General features: G+C 43.1%; 1 protein-coding gene across 6 annotated transcripts in view; it reads right to left on the bottom strand.

Moving 5' to 3' along the window:
- Positions 1 to 938: 938 nt before the first annotated feature.
- Positions 939 to 14,727, bottom strand: part of LOC144772265 (uncharacterized) — a 231,779-nt gene continuing 217,990 nt past the window's right edge. For all 6 annotated transcript variants that reach the window (XM_078656493.1, XM_078656495.1, XM_078656496.1 and 3 more), the window contains one exon: positions 939 to 4,688. In XM_078656493.1, coding sequence (XP_078512619.1) covers positions 2,539 to 3,624 — 1,086 coding nt within the window. In that variant the 5' untranslated portion in view covers positions 3,625 to 4,688 and the 3' untranslated portion in view covers positions 939 to 2,538. The remainder of the gene's footprint in view (positions 4,689 to 14,727) is intronic.

Raw genomic sequence — 14,727 nt, 5'->3', positions numbered from 1 at the left:
TTCATGGTGCAGGGTTGCAATTTATGAGGGTAAAAGAGAGAGCCACTGCCGGCTGCTATTGTATCTATGGGAGGTGAGCGCATTGGTCACTTTGTACGCCAATTGCTGCTTTTTATGCTCTCTCAATAGCATATTCTGGTTTTCTAAAAAGAAGTTTCATTTACTTCCGCGTTCCCATGTGGATTTGTTACAGTCCAATCTGTCGAATCTAGGAAGCACACACTGCTTCTTCTGAAGTTTATTAGAAACAAAACAAATGCATTTATGTCCCCATGAGCATTCTTGTGTCTGAGTGTTCACTACAGTCAGAGTGCTATGAAAGTTAAAATTGCTGTTTAATAAGACAAAATGTATTAACATAAAATCCTTTTAACAGTATTGCACAATAATGCTCAAAGAAGACAATATCTATTCTAAAGTGCCAGGATACTATTTTTTTAGTAACAGAGCACGCTACAAAAGCCTATAATAATAATAATAATATCTGTAAACAAGAGAAAAATCTTATAATTTATTTTGTTGTTTACAGATATGACAAGATTACTAACCGTGAATGAACTTAAATATGTTTTTAAGTTAAAAAATGCATCAGAATTATTTTTGTCTATTAAATATAAGTAGTGGGACACCATGAGGATGGCCAGACGGGTCAATGTTATGTGGAAGCTGCTTGAAAGGTCTGGATTTTATTTATTTGTGCACTGTAAGTATTATAATCATGGTTCTTTTTCAATAGAAGCTGCCAGACCTTTTAAATGGATTGTTAAAAGAAAGTCTAAGACTTAAAAGGTGTTTGCCAAATGGTGACATCCGATCACCCTACACATCATATTTCCTAAAAAAGAAAAACAACATACATAAAAAAGATTGGTGTATCCTATCCTCAACACATTGTACTCTTCATTTTACAATCATACAGAATTCCCAGATCCGAGCAATGAAATCACATCACACTTTAATAGAAGACAAACACATAGCAGGTTATCCTGTCATATGATCTTATACTGACCCCGTGGGGTTTTGGAGGCATTTCATGGGCCACTATGAAATATGGGTTTCATTAGCAAGAGGACAGTCTCAAACCAGCCTGCAAAGCTTTACTATTGCATTTTGTTGATTTAATATTCCAATCATGAAAACTCATACCTGGCCGTTCTTATTTTAATTAATGAATCAGGAGAACAGCATTAACAATCTCACCCTTAACCAGACTTCACTTACAGTTTTTAGTAAACATTCCCATTTGAAAAACAATACATTTTTTAACCCAACTGCCACAAAATAATCATGTAAAATAAAAAATACAAACTGGCTAATGTTTATGATAAGACCCTACATCGCCATCTAAGGGATCTGGTGATATTTACAAACCACATCGCCTTTAGCCTTGTGGTTTATGATATGATCAGAACACCATGATGGAAATGTAGGACCATACAACATGGTTTATATATTATTATCCTACAAAAATAACAAAGGTCATACATTGAAATATACTTGGAACTTAATGTTTACATAATTCATTAACGCCTTCACCATCCCATGTACACGAATGAAATAGAAAAATGTACCCCATGGTCAACAATGTCAAAGGTTACTAATACATTGAGTAACAGGATCAAAGAGCTACCTCTCCTTACAGTGTGAAAAAGACAACTTCCACAGTGGGAGGGTAGCTTCAACATATTGAATTTTTCCAAACCTAGAAAGCGCAATATTGAACCTCACCTGACATCGGAAAGGTCTAGACACAGTTTCTTCAAAAACCTTATAACTCTGAATGCTGAAAAGTAAATGAAACCCTCCCACATTTACTGTAGCCAAAATTATTTTCTAAGATGTTTTGGTGACAGCGACTTATAATTTAATGAAAGACTGAAACACACTATATCCAATGCTTCTGTATGAGATTTCTGTGTGTAAACTTACCAATGCATATATAGATGGAAAAAACATACATGGAAGCTTTTCCCACACCCATTACAACAGGATGTTATTTACACTTTGTGTGTTCACTAATTGACCACTAGGCATAATAAATCATGCAAGTTCTTCCCTCATTAACTATATTTTTCTGAATGCCTTCACAGATAGATAGTTAGGACTTATGCTTGAGTAAAGCTCTTTCCATATCCACTGCATGTGTGGTTTTTTTCCATTTTTTGTTGGCTGCTGACTCATAAGATGTATGGATTTACTTAAGCTCTTTCAACATTCACTGCAGGTCTATGCCTTTTCTTCTCTATGCCATCGCAGATGGATGGTTAGGCCTGGGGCTTGTATCTCTTTCCACCTTCTCTACATTTGTAGGTTTATATCCCCTGCTTGTTAGATGGTGGCTCTTTTGATGCATGGATTTACAATATTCTTTCCACATTCACATTCACTGCAAGTGCATGGTTTCTCTGCTACATACCTTTGCAGATGGATGGTTAGGATTGACACTCAAGTGAAGAAATTTTCAGTTTCACTCCATGTGTATGGGTTTTCTTGCGTGCAAGCGCTGATGGAAATTTTTAGTTGATTAATGAGTAAAGCTTATTCCACATTCCCTTCATGAGTATGTTTTTTTCTTTGTGTGTAACACTGGTGGCTCGTTAGCTGTTGGAGGGTAATAAAGCTCTTTCCACATTCACTGCAAGTGTAAGGTTTTTCTCCTGTGTGTATTCTCTTGTGGATCTTTAAAGCTGATGCGCCAGTAAATCTCTTTCCACATTCACTGCAAGTGTAAGGTTTTTCTCCTGTGTGTATTCTCTTGTGGATCTTTAAAGCTGATGCGTCAGTAAAGCTCTTTCCACATTCGCTGCATGTGTATGGTCTTTCTCCTGTATGCCGTCGCAGATGGATGTTTAGGGCGGATGCAATAATAAAGCTCTTTCCACATTCACTGCATGTGTATGGTTTTTCTCCTGTATGCCTTCGCAGATGGATGGTTAGGGCTGATGTCTGAGTGAAGCTCTTTCCACATTCACTGCATGTGAATGGTTTTTCCCCAGTGTGTGTTAGCTGGTGTCTCTTTAGATGTGCAGAGCTACTAAAGCTCTTTCCACATTCACTGCAAGTGTAAGGTTTTTCCCCTGTGTGAATTAGCTGGTGTCTCCTTACAGTTGATGCTTCAGTAAAACTCTTTCCACATGCACTGCATGTGTATGGTTTTTCCCCGGTGTGTGTTAGCTGGTGGCTCTTTAGATTTGCAGATGTACGAAAGCTCTTTCCACATTCACTGCAAGTGTATGGTTTTTCTCCGGTATGCCATCGCACATGAATTGCTAAGAGTGATGCTTCAGTAAACCTCTTTCCACATTCACTGCATGGGTATGGTTTTTCTCCTGTGTGTGTTAGGTAGTGGCGCTTTAGACTTGAGGATGTACTAAAGCTCTTTCCACATTCTTGGCATGTGTCTGGCTTTTCTCCTGTGTGCCGTCGCAGATGGATGGTTAGCGCCGATGCACAAGTATACCCCTCACCACATTCACTGCATGTGTATGGTTTTTCCCTTGTGAGTGAGTGCTGATGGATCTTTAGGTTTGCTGTGTGAGTAAAGCACATTCCCTTTTTCACTACGTGTGTCTGTATTTTCTGGTTTATGCATGCAATATTTGCTCCACAGAGTCGATGACTCATTAAAGGTCATCTTACATTCATTACACCAAAATGAATTTTCTGTCGAGTTGTTACTGGTGTCAGTGTAGTAATGATGAATGTTTAAATATTTTCTCACAAACACAGAACCTTTATGTTGTTTCTTCTCTTTATTAAAGAACTCTTAGTTGTGAATTGCTGATGAACACTATTGCCACATTAACGGTGTCCTTATGGGATTCACCCTGTGCATTGTTGGTGACGTTACTTTAGCACTGAGCAGAACTTAAAGCTTGTCTTCTATTGTTTGTGTTTTACTTTGGGGTTTAGAGTCTAAGTGTTGGCTATATTTTGGCATAAATCATATTATGCCATGAGTTTGCTGACTGACCATAGTGGTTCCTGAACCACTAACTATATTTTAATATTCACTAGATATGTGTAGTATTTGAAGGGTGTGTGTTCTTAATAATAATGTTAAATAGTTACTGGAATTCTTGTACGACTGATAACATATGCATGGCCTTCCTATAAGGAGCTGTGTCTTCAACCTGCGTTAAGTACTTTTCAAGTAGAACTGCAGACTCACAGCTTATCTAAATAATATATTTTTAGGAGAATATTTATAAAATACACAAAGAAAAAACCTCATTACCAAGTCTTTATATTCTAGAATAATGAACGGATTGTAGGGGTCAGCCAAACAGTGTTTATGGTGGACTAACATCACAGTCTTTATATTTTCATGTTAGAGAGGCTAGCATAGTTGTAACTACCTAATAATTATCTAAGATAAAGGATGGTATCTAGCATAATTTAATACTGGATCTGTTCTGCCAGTTTAATTTTTGTGATTTTAATTTATTTTAATCTTTTGAGTCCAGCAGCATGGATGTCATCAGCCTCTTGAAGCAGCCGGATTGCACTTGATGTTCTTGCAGGCTTTGTCTTTTGTGTACGTGATTCTCTGTCTCCTACTGATTTGTTCTTTTTCTAATTACTATTTGGCATCATTTCTTGTTCTTCTTGTGTATTAGATACCTTTCAAGTATTGTCATACTTTCTTCATTACTCTTTGTCGTATTATGTGTTCAGGAATCGCCTATCTGTGGATACAAGAAAACGTGTAATATCAAAATCTATAAGCAGCTCAGTGTACACTATGTCTCAGATGAAATGTTAAAAAAATTAACACGAATAAATTCCAGCCACTGGTTATTACTCTAGAAAGCAATCCAGTCTATCTTTTTAGCTCACTGTGCCACTATAGACAATAATAATTCTTATGGAAATCAGCTTTTATCCTGCTCCAAAATGATCGGCCCTGTATGTGCCGGAGTTCACCTGGATCTGAATAGTAACATAAGCAACCATGCATAATAGAAAATATCACAGCATCTTAATATCCTGATACCACAAAAAATTAAATTAAGACAGACTGATGATTTAGGATATTGGGCATTTTTTGTATTCAAGAAATGAAAGGATGCAGAAGCTTTTCCAAGGAGTTTATTACAACCCCTTGTGGATTAGTACTTTTGGAGGGGTAGACGCAGTTTACAAAGAAAGCAAAATTTACAACAACAAAAAACAAGAAGTGGAATGGTTTCTCAGGAGAAGATGCTCATACATTAGGTTAGAGTGCATGCAAATGCTGTCAAAGGAATTCTACACTCTTCACTGGACTAAGGTACTGATTTATATCTTGAGGCTAAAGATATGCTTAGGGCCAAGATAATGGTCCGTCTGCCTGATTTAAATGTAGGAGGTCCATTGATGTAACTGCAGTGGAGACCACTCCATCTCCGGCATGGTTACAACCCCTCTGATGGCCTGATCGAGTAAGGACTGTGGGCGGTTGACCTGTATGTCACCCCATACATACAGGTCAGTTTTCACTGCCCATCACAATAGAAAAACCCTTGCGGTAAGGGGCAGTGAAAACTGTTGTATGCATTTTTACACATTTAAAAAAATAATTATATTTTCAATAAAGAATTTTCTATGAAAATAAAAACATAAGTTTGACGGATGACTCTGTAATTTTGATGGAGCCATGCATAAAACTTAAAAAAGCATTGACAGGATCTGCTGTAACTTCAGTTCTTGCCAATGCCTAAAAATCACCACATGCTTGGTGGTCATTTCTAAATTTTGATAGTGGGGAAGCAGTAATTTACTCTGTTGCCCTGAGGGAGTAAAAACCCCTCCGCCAAATTATAAATCGGGTCCTTAATCATCAATGGCAAGCTGACCTCCTAGATGTGCATAAATATGCAACGGATAAAGATGGCATACCATATATTTCAACTTATAAATGTGCTGTCAACGTACGCCTTTCCAATTGGCTTGAAGAATATATCTGGAAGAGTCTGAAAACTACAACCTAAGGGAGAAATGTGCAAACTTTTAACGCGATGCAGCACCAAAAATGCAGCACTGCATCGCGTCAAGGGGAGTGTGAAAAAAACGGTGTTATTTCTACCATGATATGGCGCTACTTTTCCTCCCACCCAGCGCTGGTGCATTTGAGGCTGCCATTCCCCAACACACACTTGTGCACCATGGTGCATGAGGGTGTGCATTCTATCAAGAATTGGTTAAAAACTATGTTTTACTATTTTACCCACTTTGTATGTCTGCTGTATAACTCTGCACACATGCAAAGTTTGAAAAGTATGGACAAACTGAAATGTTTCTCCTCCGTCACACCTGCTTCAAGGAAGCATGATGTTTTGGTTTAAATCATTTTCTAAAACTGCTAATAGAGACGTATGTGCATCAATACTCATGGGTGGATGCAGGAAAACACCCATTATTCACCTATGGAATGACCCCTTGATGCAAAGTAGCACATAGTGCTACTTTTCATCCCTTTGCCCAACCTTTCAATGAAAATCCTGATTTGCTTTAGAAAGTAAATATCACTAAAATACCTTGCGCCAGGATTACAAAACGCAAACTAGACGGAAGGCATATCGCCCCACTCAATTAGTTTTGTCAATGTGTGACTTGTTTTAGCATGGTTTTTGTACAACCTTATTGGTGTGGGGTTGCCGGGCCCTCACCATTATAACACACATTGGCAAAAGCAACAAATAAAATGTGGTCTCAAAAAGCACACACTGCCACAGTAAGTACTGGCACTGAACAAAACTACTTAGTGTGACGATATGCTCCTTGTGAAAGAGCAGAATGATGTCACTCACAGTGAAGCCAGCCGATGCAGAGAGAGAGAGAGAGAAACAGAATTTTAAAAAACACAAAAGGTAATGGTCAATGCCAGAAAACTGATGGAGACTAATAATTAAAGAAAGTTTCAAAAGTGCACCCATGGTATATGTCCTTGTGTTAAGTGCAGCCATGCAGCTTTCCTTGATTCCCAAAAATTTACAGAAGTAGGACAAGAAATAGTAAATATTTGTGAACTTTATTTTAGCGTGAGCAAATGTGCATGTGTAGATTTGATCATGTGAAAATCTGAGTGTTTTGCAAGTTCCCTCCAACCACTTTTTTCCACAACTCTGGAAGAAGGTTTACATCGGCCACCGTTAGGAGTAAGTTTCCAACATTTCTCAGTATGGGAAAAGATAAGAGAAAACCTGTTGAAAAGCTTTCAAACGTACAAGTTAGTAGGTTTGCACAGACTCAAAAGGGTATTATAACCCTGTAACTATTGCTTACCACTACCTTCAGCCCCAGTAAGTAGATCTGCAGAAATGTGGCAACATAAGGGGATTGCAAGCATTCAAACATCAAACAGAACTATGGTAGGAGCCCTGGCATAATCAGAGAGGCTATATCAGAGCTCTTATATAATGAGATTGCTGCCATAATTTGTCCCTGTACTACATGGCACCAAAGGGACAAGTGGATTTTGTTACAGGACAAGTAGATTTATGAAGCAGCCTGCCCCATGGACAAGTAGATATTTTATTAAATTCCACACCCCTGTGTGACTTAAGTCCTATGGTACAGCAAGACCAATACATTTTATTTCATCATGTTCATAGCCTAGGAAAGAATAGTGTTGCAATGAAAATCAATGATCGCGCAGAAAATGACCCTAAACTTAATCAGTACCTGGGATGAGGATACAAAATGCTGTCAAAGGTGATGTATGCATAGGAAATGTTGCCTTCCTGAACCACAACAGAGCTTGATTATATAGTTGTCAGTCTTTCTATAGAGTACCCTTGCAGACAATTAGTGAATCTGATTTAGAACTATTACATTTTGTAAGTATGTGTTAGGCTATAACTGATGACTTGACGGGTTCATAGATCACCCACTTCAGACTATGTTTGCTGCTTGTATTTAAAGATCATTAAAACATAATACAAAAAGAATCTGCCAGTGAACCAGAAATTGAGAGCTGAGAGATCATCAAACAAAACTCAGAATACTTACAGAAATGTCTAGTACTTTATGGGAACGAAGCACCTTCTGACCGGTGCATACAGTGCAACTAACACTATCACCTAGAAAATCTATTGCTAACTACCGACTTCTCCCAACTCAACTTAAAAGTCTAAGTAATGCTACTCATAAAATAGCTGCAAAAAACAATTGATGGTCAGAATGCAGAACAATGTCATACATTCACCCCAGTACAGAGATCTGGGCATTATGCCATCATTTGTTTGCTCAGTTTGGACCCAGCCATATGCAAATCAGTCTTGACCTTGCACCCAATGGGAACAGTCCAGCCCAAACTGCCAGGCCAGGTCCTGCCTGGACTGGAAACAAACATCCTAGGACTGGTTTCGGGCTTTCAGCCCTTATCAACCAGGATAGCTTGACTCCAGTGGCATGGAGAGCACAGGACCCACGTCTGGGCATACCCGTGCCACTCAGGGTGACAAATGCAAAAACAACAATTGATGGACAGAATGCAGAACAATGTCATATATTCACCCCAGTACAGAGATCTGGGCCATAAGCCATCATTTTTTGCTCACCATGCCTTTCAGTTTGGAGCCAGCCATATGCAAATCAGTCTTGACCCTGCACTCATAAAACAGCAGCATCTAGTGAGAGAAGGTATAAATCTAAGCAACAACTAACCACAATGACACCACAGACAGTGAGGACCATACAAGACCCAAGAGCATACTACAATGGAATAGTAACCTGCAGACCCAGCAGCACTGACATAACCATCTCCAACCACAAACCAAATATATCTTAAAATTTAGGGGCTGATGTCATGTTTCATCATAGACCAGTCCTCACCCTCTAAAAACTTGGTTTGATAGAGGGCGAGCATACACCTGACGATGCATTTCTAAACTAAGCGGGGGCCCATTGGGAAAAAAATGTGAATTAAAAGGCCATTAAAGCTGTCAGCTTAAATTTAATAGTGCTGGCATCTATCTATATGTTGGTTTAAAATAAGGTGATCGGTGTAATGGGGATATTAATGTCCCCCCACCACTATGAATGAGGTCAACATGTTTCGCCTAAAGGCCTGGTTGGGTCCGTGGCATTCATCAGGACCGTGAAAGAAAGTACAGGCTCCACTCGTACCACACTATGGTGAGAGGAATCCACTCAGTGGGGTGATGAAGATCACACTCCACTGTGAAATGGCTAAATTCTAAAATCCTGAAAGAAAAACATATTAAAAAACATATTTACTGTCATATAGCTTATGACACATACAACGAAAAACAGAGTAAGCCACAATCACCATCGTTCTATCGTGAGTGGCTAAAAGTGCAGCAGTAATTTAATATCCCCAGTACAAGTCAAGTCAAGTCAAGTCAAGGAATTTATATAGCGCGCTACATACCCAGAGGGTCTCAAGGCGCTTGAAGAAGGGTGGGGAATTATTTGTCGAATATCCAGGTTTTAAGTTGCTTTCTGAATGCTAGGTGGTTCTGAGTAAGGCGAAGGTGAATGGGAAGTGAGTTCCAGGTTTTAGCTGCTAGGTAGGAGAAGGATCTTCCTCCCATGGTGGTTTTGTTGATGCGAGGTACAGTAGCAAGGGCTTGATTGGAGGAGCATAGTTGGCGGGGGGGGGGGTGTAGAAGGAAAGTCGTGTGTTGAGGCATTCGGGTCCAAGTTCGTAAAGTGCTTTGTGCGCGTGGGTTAGGAGGCGGAATGTAATCCTCTTATTGACCGGGAGCCAGTGGAGGTCTTTCAGGTGACCAGAAATGTGGTCTTTACGCGGGATGTCTAGTATGAGTCTGGCTGATGCGTTCTGGATGCGTTGGAGTATTTTCTGAAGTTTTGCGGTGGTACCGGCGTATAGGGTGTTTCCGTAGTCCAGGCGGCTTGTAACCAGTGCGTGGGTGACCGTTTTTCTAGTTTCGGTGGGGATCCAGCGGAATGTTTTTTTGAGCATGCGAAGAATGTTGAAGCAAGACGAAGAAACGGCGTTGACCTGTCTGGTCATCGAGAGTGAGGAGTCCAGGATGACGCCCAGGTTCCGTGCGTGGTCCGTCGGGATGGGTGCTTTTCCAAGGGCCTCTGGCCACCAAGAGTCGTCCCAGGCGGAGGGGGAGGTACCTAAGATAAGGACTTCTGTTTTGTCTGAATTCAGTTTCAGACGGCTGTGCTTCATCCACTCGGCTACTTCTTTCATTCCTTCCTGTAGGTTGGTTTTTGCGGTGTTAGGGTCTTTAGTGAGTGAGAGGATCAGTTGAGTGTCATCAGCGTAGGAGATGATGTTGAGGTTGTGTTGGCGTGCGATAACCGCGAGGGGGCTCATGTATACGTTCAAGAGGGTGGGGCTGAGTGAAGATCCTTGTGGTACGCTGCAAATGACTTCGGTGGCCTCTGATTTGAATGGTGGGAGGCGGACTCTCTGAGTTCTTCCGGCAAGGAACGAGGTGATCCATTCCAGTGCTTTTCCTTGGATTCCGATGTTTCTGAGGCGTTTTAGTAGGGTGCTATGACAGACTGTGTCGAAGGCTGCGGAGAGGTCGAGGAGGATGAGGGCGACTGTGTCTCCATTGTCCAGTAGAGTTCGAATGTCGTCTGTTGCAGCGATGAGTGCGGTCTCAGTGCTGTGTTTGGCTCGGAAGCCAGACTGTGAGGAGTCGAGGGATTTGTTGGTTTCGAGGAAGGCAGCGAGCTGGTTGTTGACAGCTTTCTCGATGACTTTGGCCAGGAATGGAAGGAGCGAGATGGGGCAGTAGTTTTTGAGTTCGGTGGGGTCAGCTGTGGGTTTTTTCAGAAGGGCGCTGAGTTCGGCGTGTTTCCAGATTTCCGGGAAGGTGGCGGAGTTGAGGGAGCAGTTGATGACGTCTCGGAGGTGTGGTGCTATGATGGAGTCTGCTTTGTTGAAGATGTGGTGAGGGCATGGGTCTGTGGGGGATCCTGAGTGGATGGAGTTCATCAGGCGGATGGTGTCCTCAGTGGAGATTGTGTTCCAGTTTTTAAGGATGTTCAAGGGGGGTGAGGTTGCAGCAGAAGGTTGTGTGGGTTGGTCTCCGGGTTGGTTGTCGAAGCTGTTGAGGATGTCTGTGATTTTGTCGTGGAAGAACGAAGCTAGGGAGTCGCAAAGGGTTTGAGAGGGAGTGATGTCGTTGGAGTTGGCAGTGGGGTTGGTAAACTCTTTGACGATGTTGAATAACTCCTTGCTATTGTGGGCGTTGTTGTCTAGTCGATCTTTGAATGCGGCTTTCTTTGCAGTCCGGATCAGTTGGTGGTGTATGCGGGTGGCGTTTTTGAAGGTGTCCCTGGTGCAGGTGTTTAGGTCTTTTTTCCAGGCCTTGTCAAGGGAGCGACAGAGTTTCTTGGATTTCTTAAGATCATCGTTGTACCAGGATGCGATTTTGCTGCCTAGTTTGATTTGACGTTTTTTCAAAGGTGCTAGGTTGTCGGGGCTGTTGGTTAGCCATGGAGTGAGGTTAATGGCTGCTTGGTTGGGGTTCGAGGAGTGGGTGGGGGGGTTTTGCAGAAGCGATGAGGAGATCTGGTCGATGGTGATTTTGTTCCAGTTTCTTCGCAGAGTAGGTTGAGGAAGGTTGTGGGTTGTGGTCTTTTTGTAGATAAAGTGAACGCAGCTGTGGTCCGTCCAATGGAGAACTGTGGTGTGACTGAAGGAGATATGTTTGCTGGAGGTGAAGATAGGGTCAAGAGTGTGACCTGCGTAGTGAGTGGTGGTATTAACAAGTTGTTTGAGTCCGAGGTTGGCGAGATTGTCCAGAAGGGTGGTGGCGTTGCTGTCGTTGCTCTTTTCCAGGTGAAAATTGAGGTCTCCCAATAGAATGTAGTCCTCGGAGGGGAGGGCGTGTGGGGTGATAAAGTCAGTGATGTCTTCACTGAATTGTGCCCGGGGTCCTGGTGGCCTGTAGAGGAGGGTGCCTCTGAGTGTGGTCTTGGGGTCGGTGTGGATTTGGAAGTGAAGGTGCTCGGCGCTAGCGAGGTTGACGTCTGAGCTGGTTGAGATGCGGATGGAATTCTTGTGGACGATAGCGATGCCTCCTCCTGTATGGTGGGTGCGGTCTTTTCGGATGATCTTGTAGCCTTCCGGGATGGCAATGGTGATGTCTGGGGCTGAGGAGGAGTTCATCCATGTTTCTGTTAGGAAGGCGACGTCTGGGGAGATGGTGTCTAGAAGATTCCAAAGGTCGATGGCGTGTCTGTGGATCGAGCGGGTGTTGAGCAGGATGCACTTTAGGTGGTTGGTGTCAGGAATCTGTTTGGTGTTAGTGGATGAGGAATTGGTCTTAGTGCCGTCATACTTGCAGGAGTAGCATGTGAAGGGTCCATGGGTGTGTCCAGGAGCGGCTTGGGCGCAGTTGGGGAGGCGGCCGGGGTTTAGGGCTAGGAGGGTGGAGGTGTCGTATGTCATGCGGGTGGGGTGGGTGGTGCGGGGACCAGGGGGTCTGGCGCTGGGCGCGGGCTTGGCGTGGACGGGCGTAGACGGGCTTACCTTTGGCGCACCTTTGGCGCGCATGGGGAGCGATCGCTGCGCGTGGGTGCATCTGACATAAATGGGGACGAGGAGGGGGGCGGAGCATGGGAGGGGGAGCTGGGAGGCGGGAGCGTAGGGGGAGGGACGGGCTGCAGGCACAACAAAATGGATACAACAACAACAAGGCAATAGGACGCTGTGGGCAATGCGAGTAAACACACGGGCACAGTTGAAATGCTGAGCTAATGAAAAGCAATGCGGGGCGGACACAAGACTGAAATGCAGAATAGGCAGGCAATGCGGATCGTTCGCAATTCAGCAAATTAAGATACCCAGGGCACTGTGGAGCGCTACGCAGCAGAGCGGGTGCTAATGCGATACAAGTATAATTAAAATTTAGGCAGTGGCAGTGGTGGGGGATCGGCGCTACGATACCGGTTCCAGCGCTATGTAGTCAGGAGGAAGGGTGGAGCGACCGCTTCACATGAAGTCAGGCTGGTCACAGGGTTTCCCAGCCTGGCCGGTCCAGGAGACTCATGGGTGGGAGGGGGAGCTGGGAGGCGGGAGCGTAGGGGGAGGGACGGGCTGCAGGCACAACAAAATGGATACAACAACAACAAGGCAATAGGACGCTGTGGGCAATGCGAGTAAACACACGGGCACAGTTGAAATGCTGAGCTAATGAAAAGCAATGCGGGGCGGACACAAGACTGAAATGCAGAATAGGCAGGCAATGCGGATCGTTCGCAATTCAGCAAATTAAGATACCCAGGGCACTGTGGAGCGCTACGCAGCAGAGCGGGTGCTAATGCGATACAAGTATAATTAAAATTTAGGCTGTGGCAGTGGTGGGGGATCGGCGCTACGATACCGGTTCCAGCGCTATGTAGTCAGGAGGAAGGGTGGAGCGACCGCTTCACATGAAGTCAGGCTGGTCACAGGGTTTCCCAGCCTGGCCGGTCCAGGAGACTCGTGGGTGGGAGGGGGAGCTGGGAGGCGGGAGCGTAGGGGGAGGGACGGGCTGCAGGCACAACAAAATGGATACAACAACAACAAGGCAATAGGACGCTGTGGGCAATGCGAGTAAACACATGGGCACAGATCACCTTATCACCTTAACGCCTTATCACCTTAACACCGATCACCTTATTTTAAACCACCATATAGATGCCAGCACTATTAAATTTAAGCTGACACCTTAAATGGCCTTTTAATTCAAAAATTTTCCCCATGGCTCCCACTTAGTTTAGAAGTGCACCCCTGTCGTTAGATGTATGCCCGCACTCTATCAAACCAAGTTTTTAGAGGGTGAGAACTGGTCTATGATGAATCATGACACCAGGTGGTGTGTGAGACCATCCTTCACTTTGTGTGAGATGCCTGCACTCACAAACTAAAAACTGCACTAGCGACACCACACTGGGAGCGGCTACATTGTGGTACACACAAGAACTTAGCCTGAAATACTAAATGATGTAGCCCTTGCATGTATATTTGTTCCTTTTACAAATAATGGTTGTGTCTCTTGTCAAATCAACTGAGAAGCAGAAAAGTAGCAGCTACAGCCCGGATTCGTAAATGTCTTGCAGTGTCCTTGGCACAGTCTGTAAGAGGAGATTAAGAGCAGACACGAGTATGCTTCTTTCTAAAATCAGCTGATAGTTGTAGTACCGGTGGTGTCCTTTTAAAAACAAATGCTGACATAGCGTGCTCTAAAAACCAAAACCAGGGCGCCCTACTCACTAGGAACCAGGGAAGTTAAAGTGTTAACAAAAAACAACGGCTCCTATGGACTAATGGCAACTTGACACAAGTATACAAATGCGCAATGGCAATAAAAGGGGGTTAATAAGATGTCAAAAAGAGAGCAAGCTGAACACACGTAGTCTTTGTATTTCATTAGCAATTATTTGTAGAGCTTTTTTATAAGAGAACAATACATACAGAGTATTGAAATAATAATTAAGCAATAGTGAATGGTGTCCCAGTGAAAAAATGGAAACTAAAGTTGTAGTGACATATTGGTGACATATGTACAAGGTTTCCTTTATAACATAAAAACGACCATTAGAAAGTATACATTGTGTGAACTGTGCTTTATACAATAATAAGGGCTGTTTTTTTTTTAATGGTTCGCTTTTTAAACTGTCCACGGCGTCTCGACCCTGTGCGCAATGTAGGGTCTCTTCAGGACCTCGGGGTGTTTAGGGACACCTGAAATAAGGGGAAGGATATTGTCAGTCAGGAACTTCGGTGTGTCAGCAGTGCTTGGCAAC

Source organism: Lissotriton helveticus, chromosome 8 (genome assembly GCF_964261635.1).
Source record: "Lissotriton helveticus chromosome 8, aLisHel1.1, whole genome shotgun sequence".
Taxonomy (NCBI): domain Eukaryota; kingdom Metazoa; phylum Chordata; class Amphibia; order Caudata; family Salamandridae; genus Lissotriton; species Lissotriton helveticus.
The sequence above is the reverse complement of the archived record's forward strand: the minus strand, read 5'-3'. Positions and strand labels throughout refer to the sequence as shown.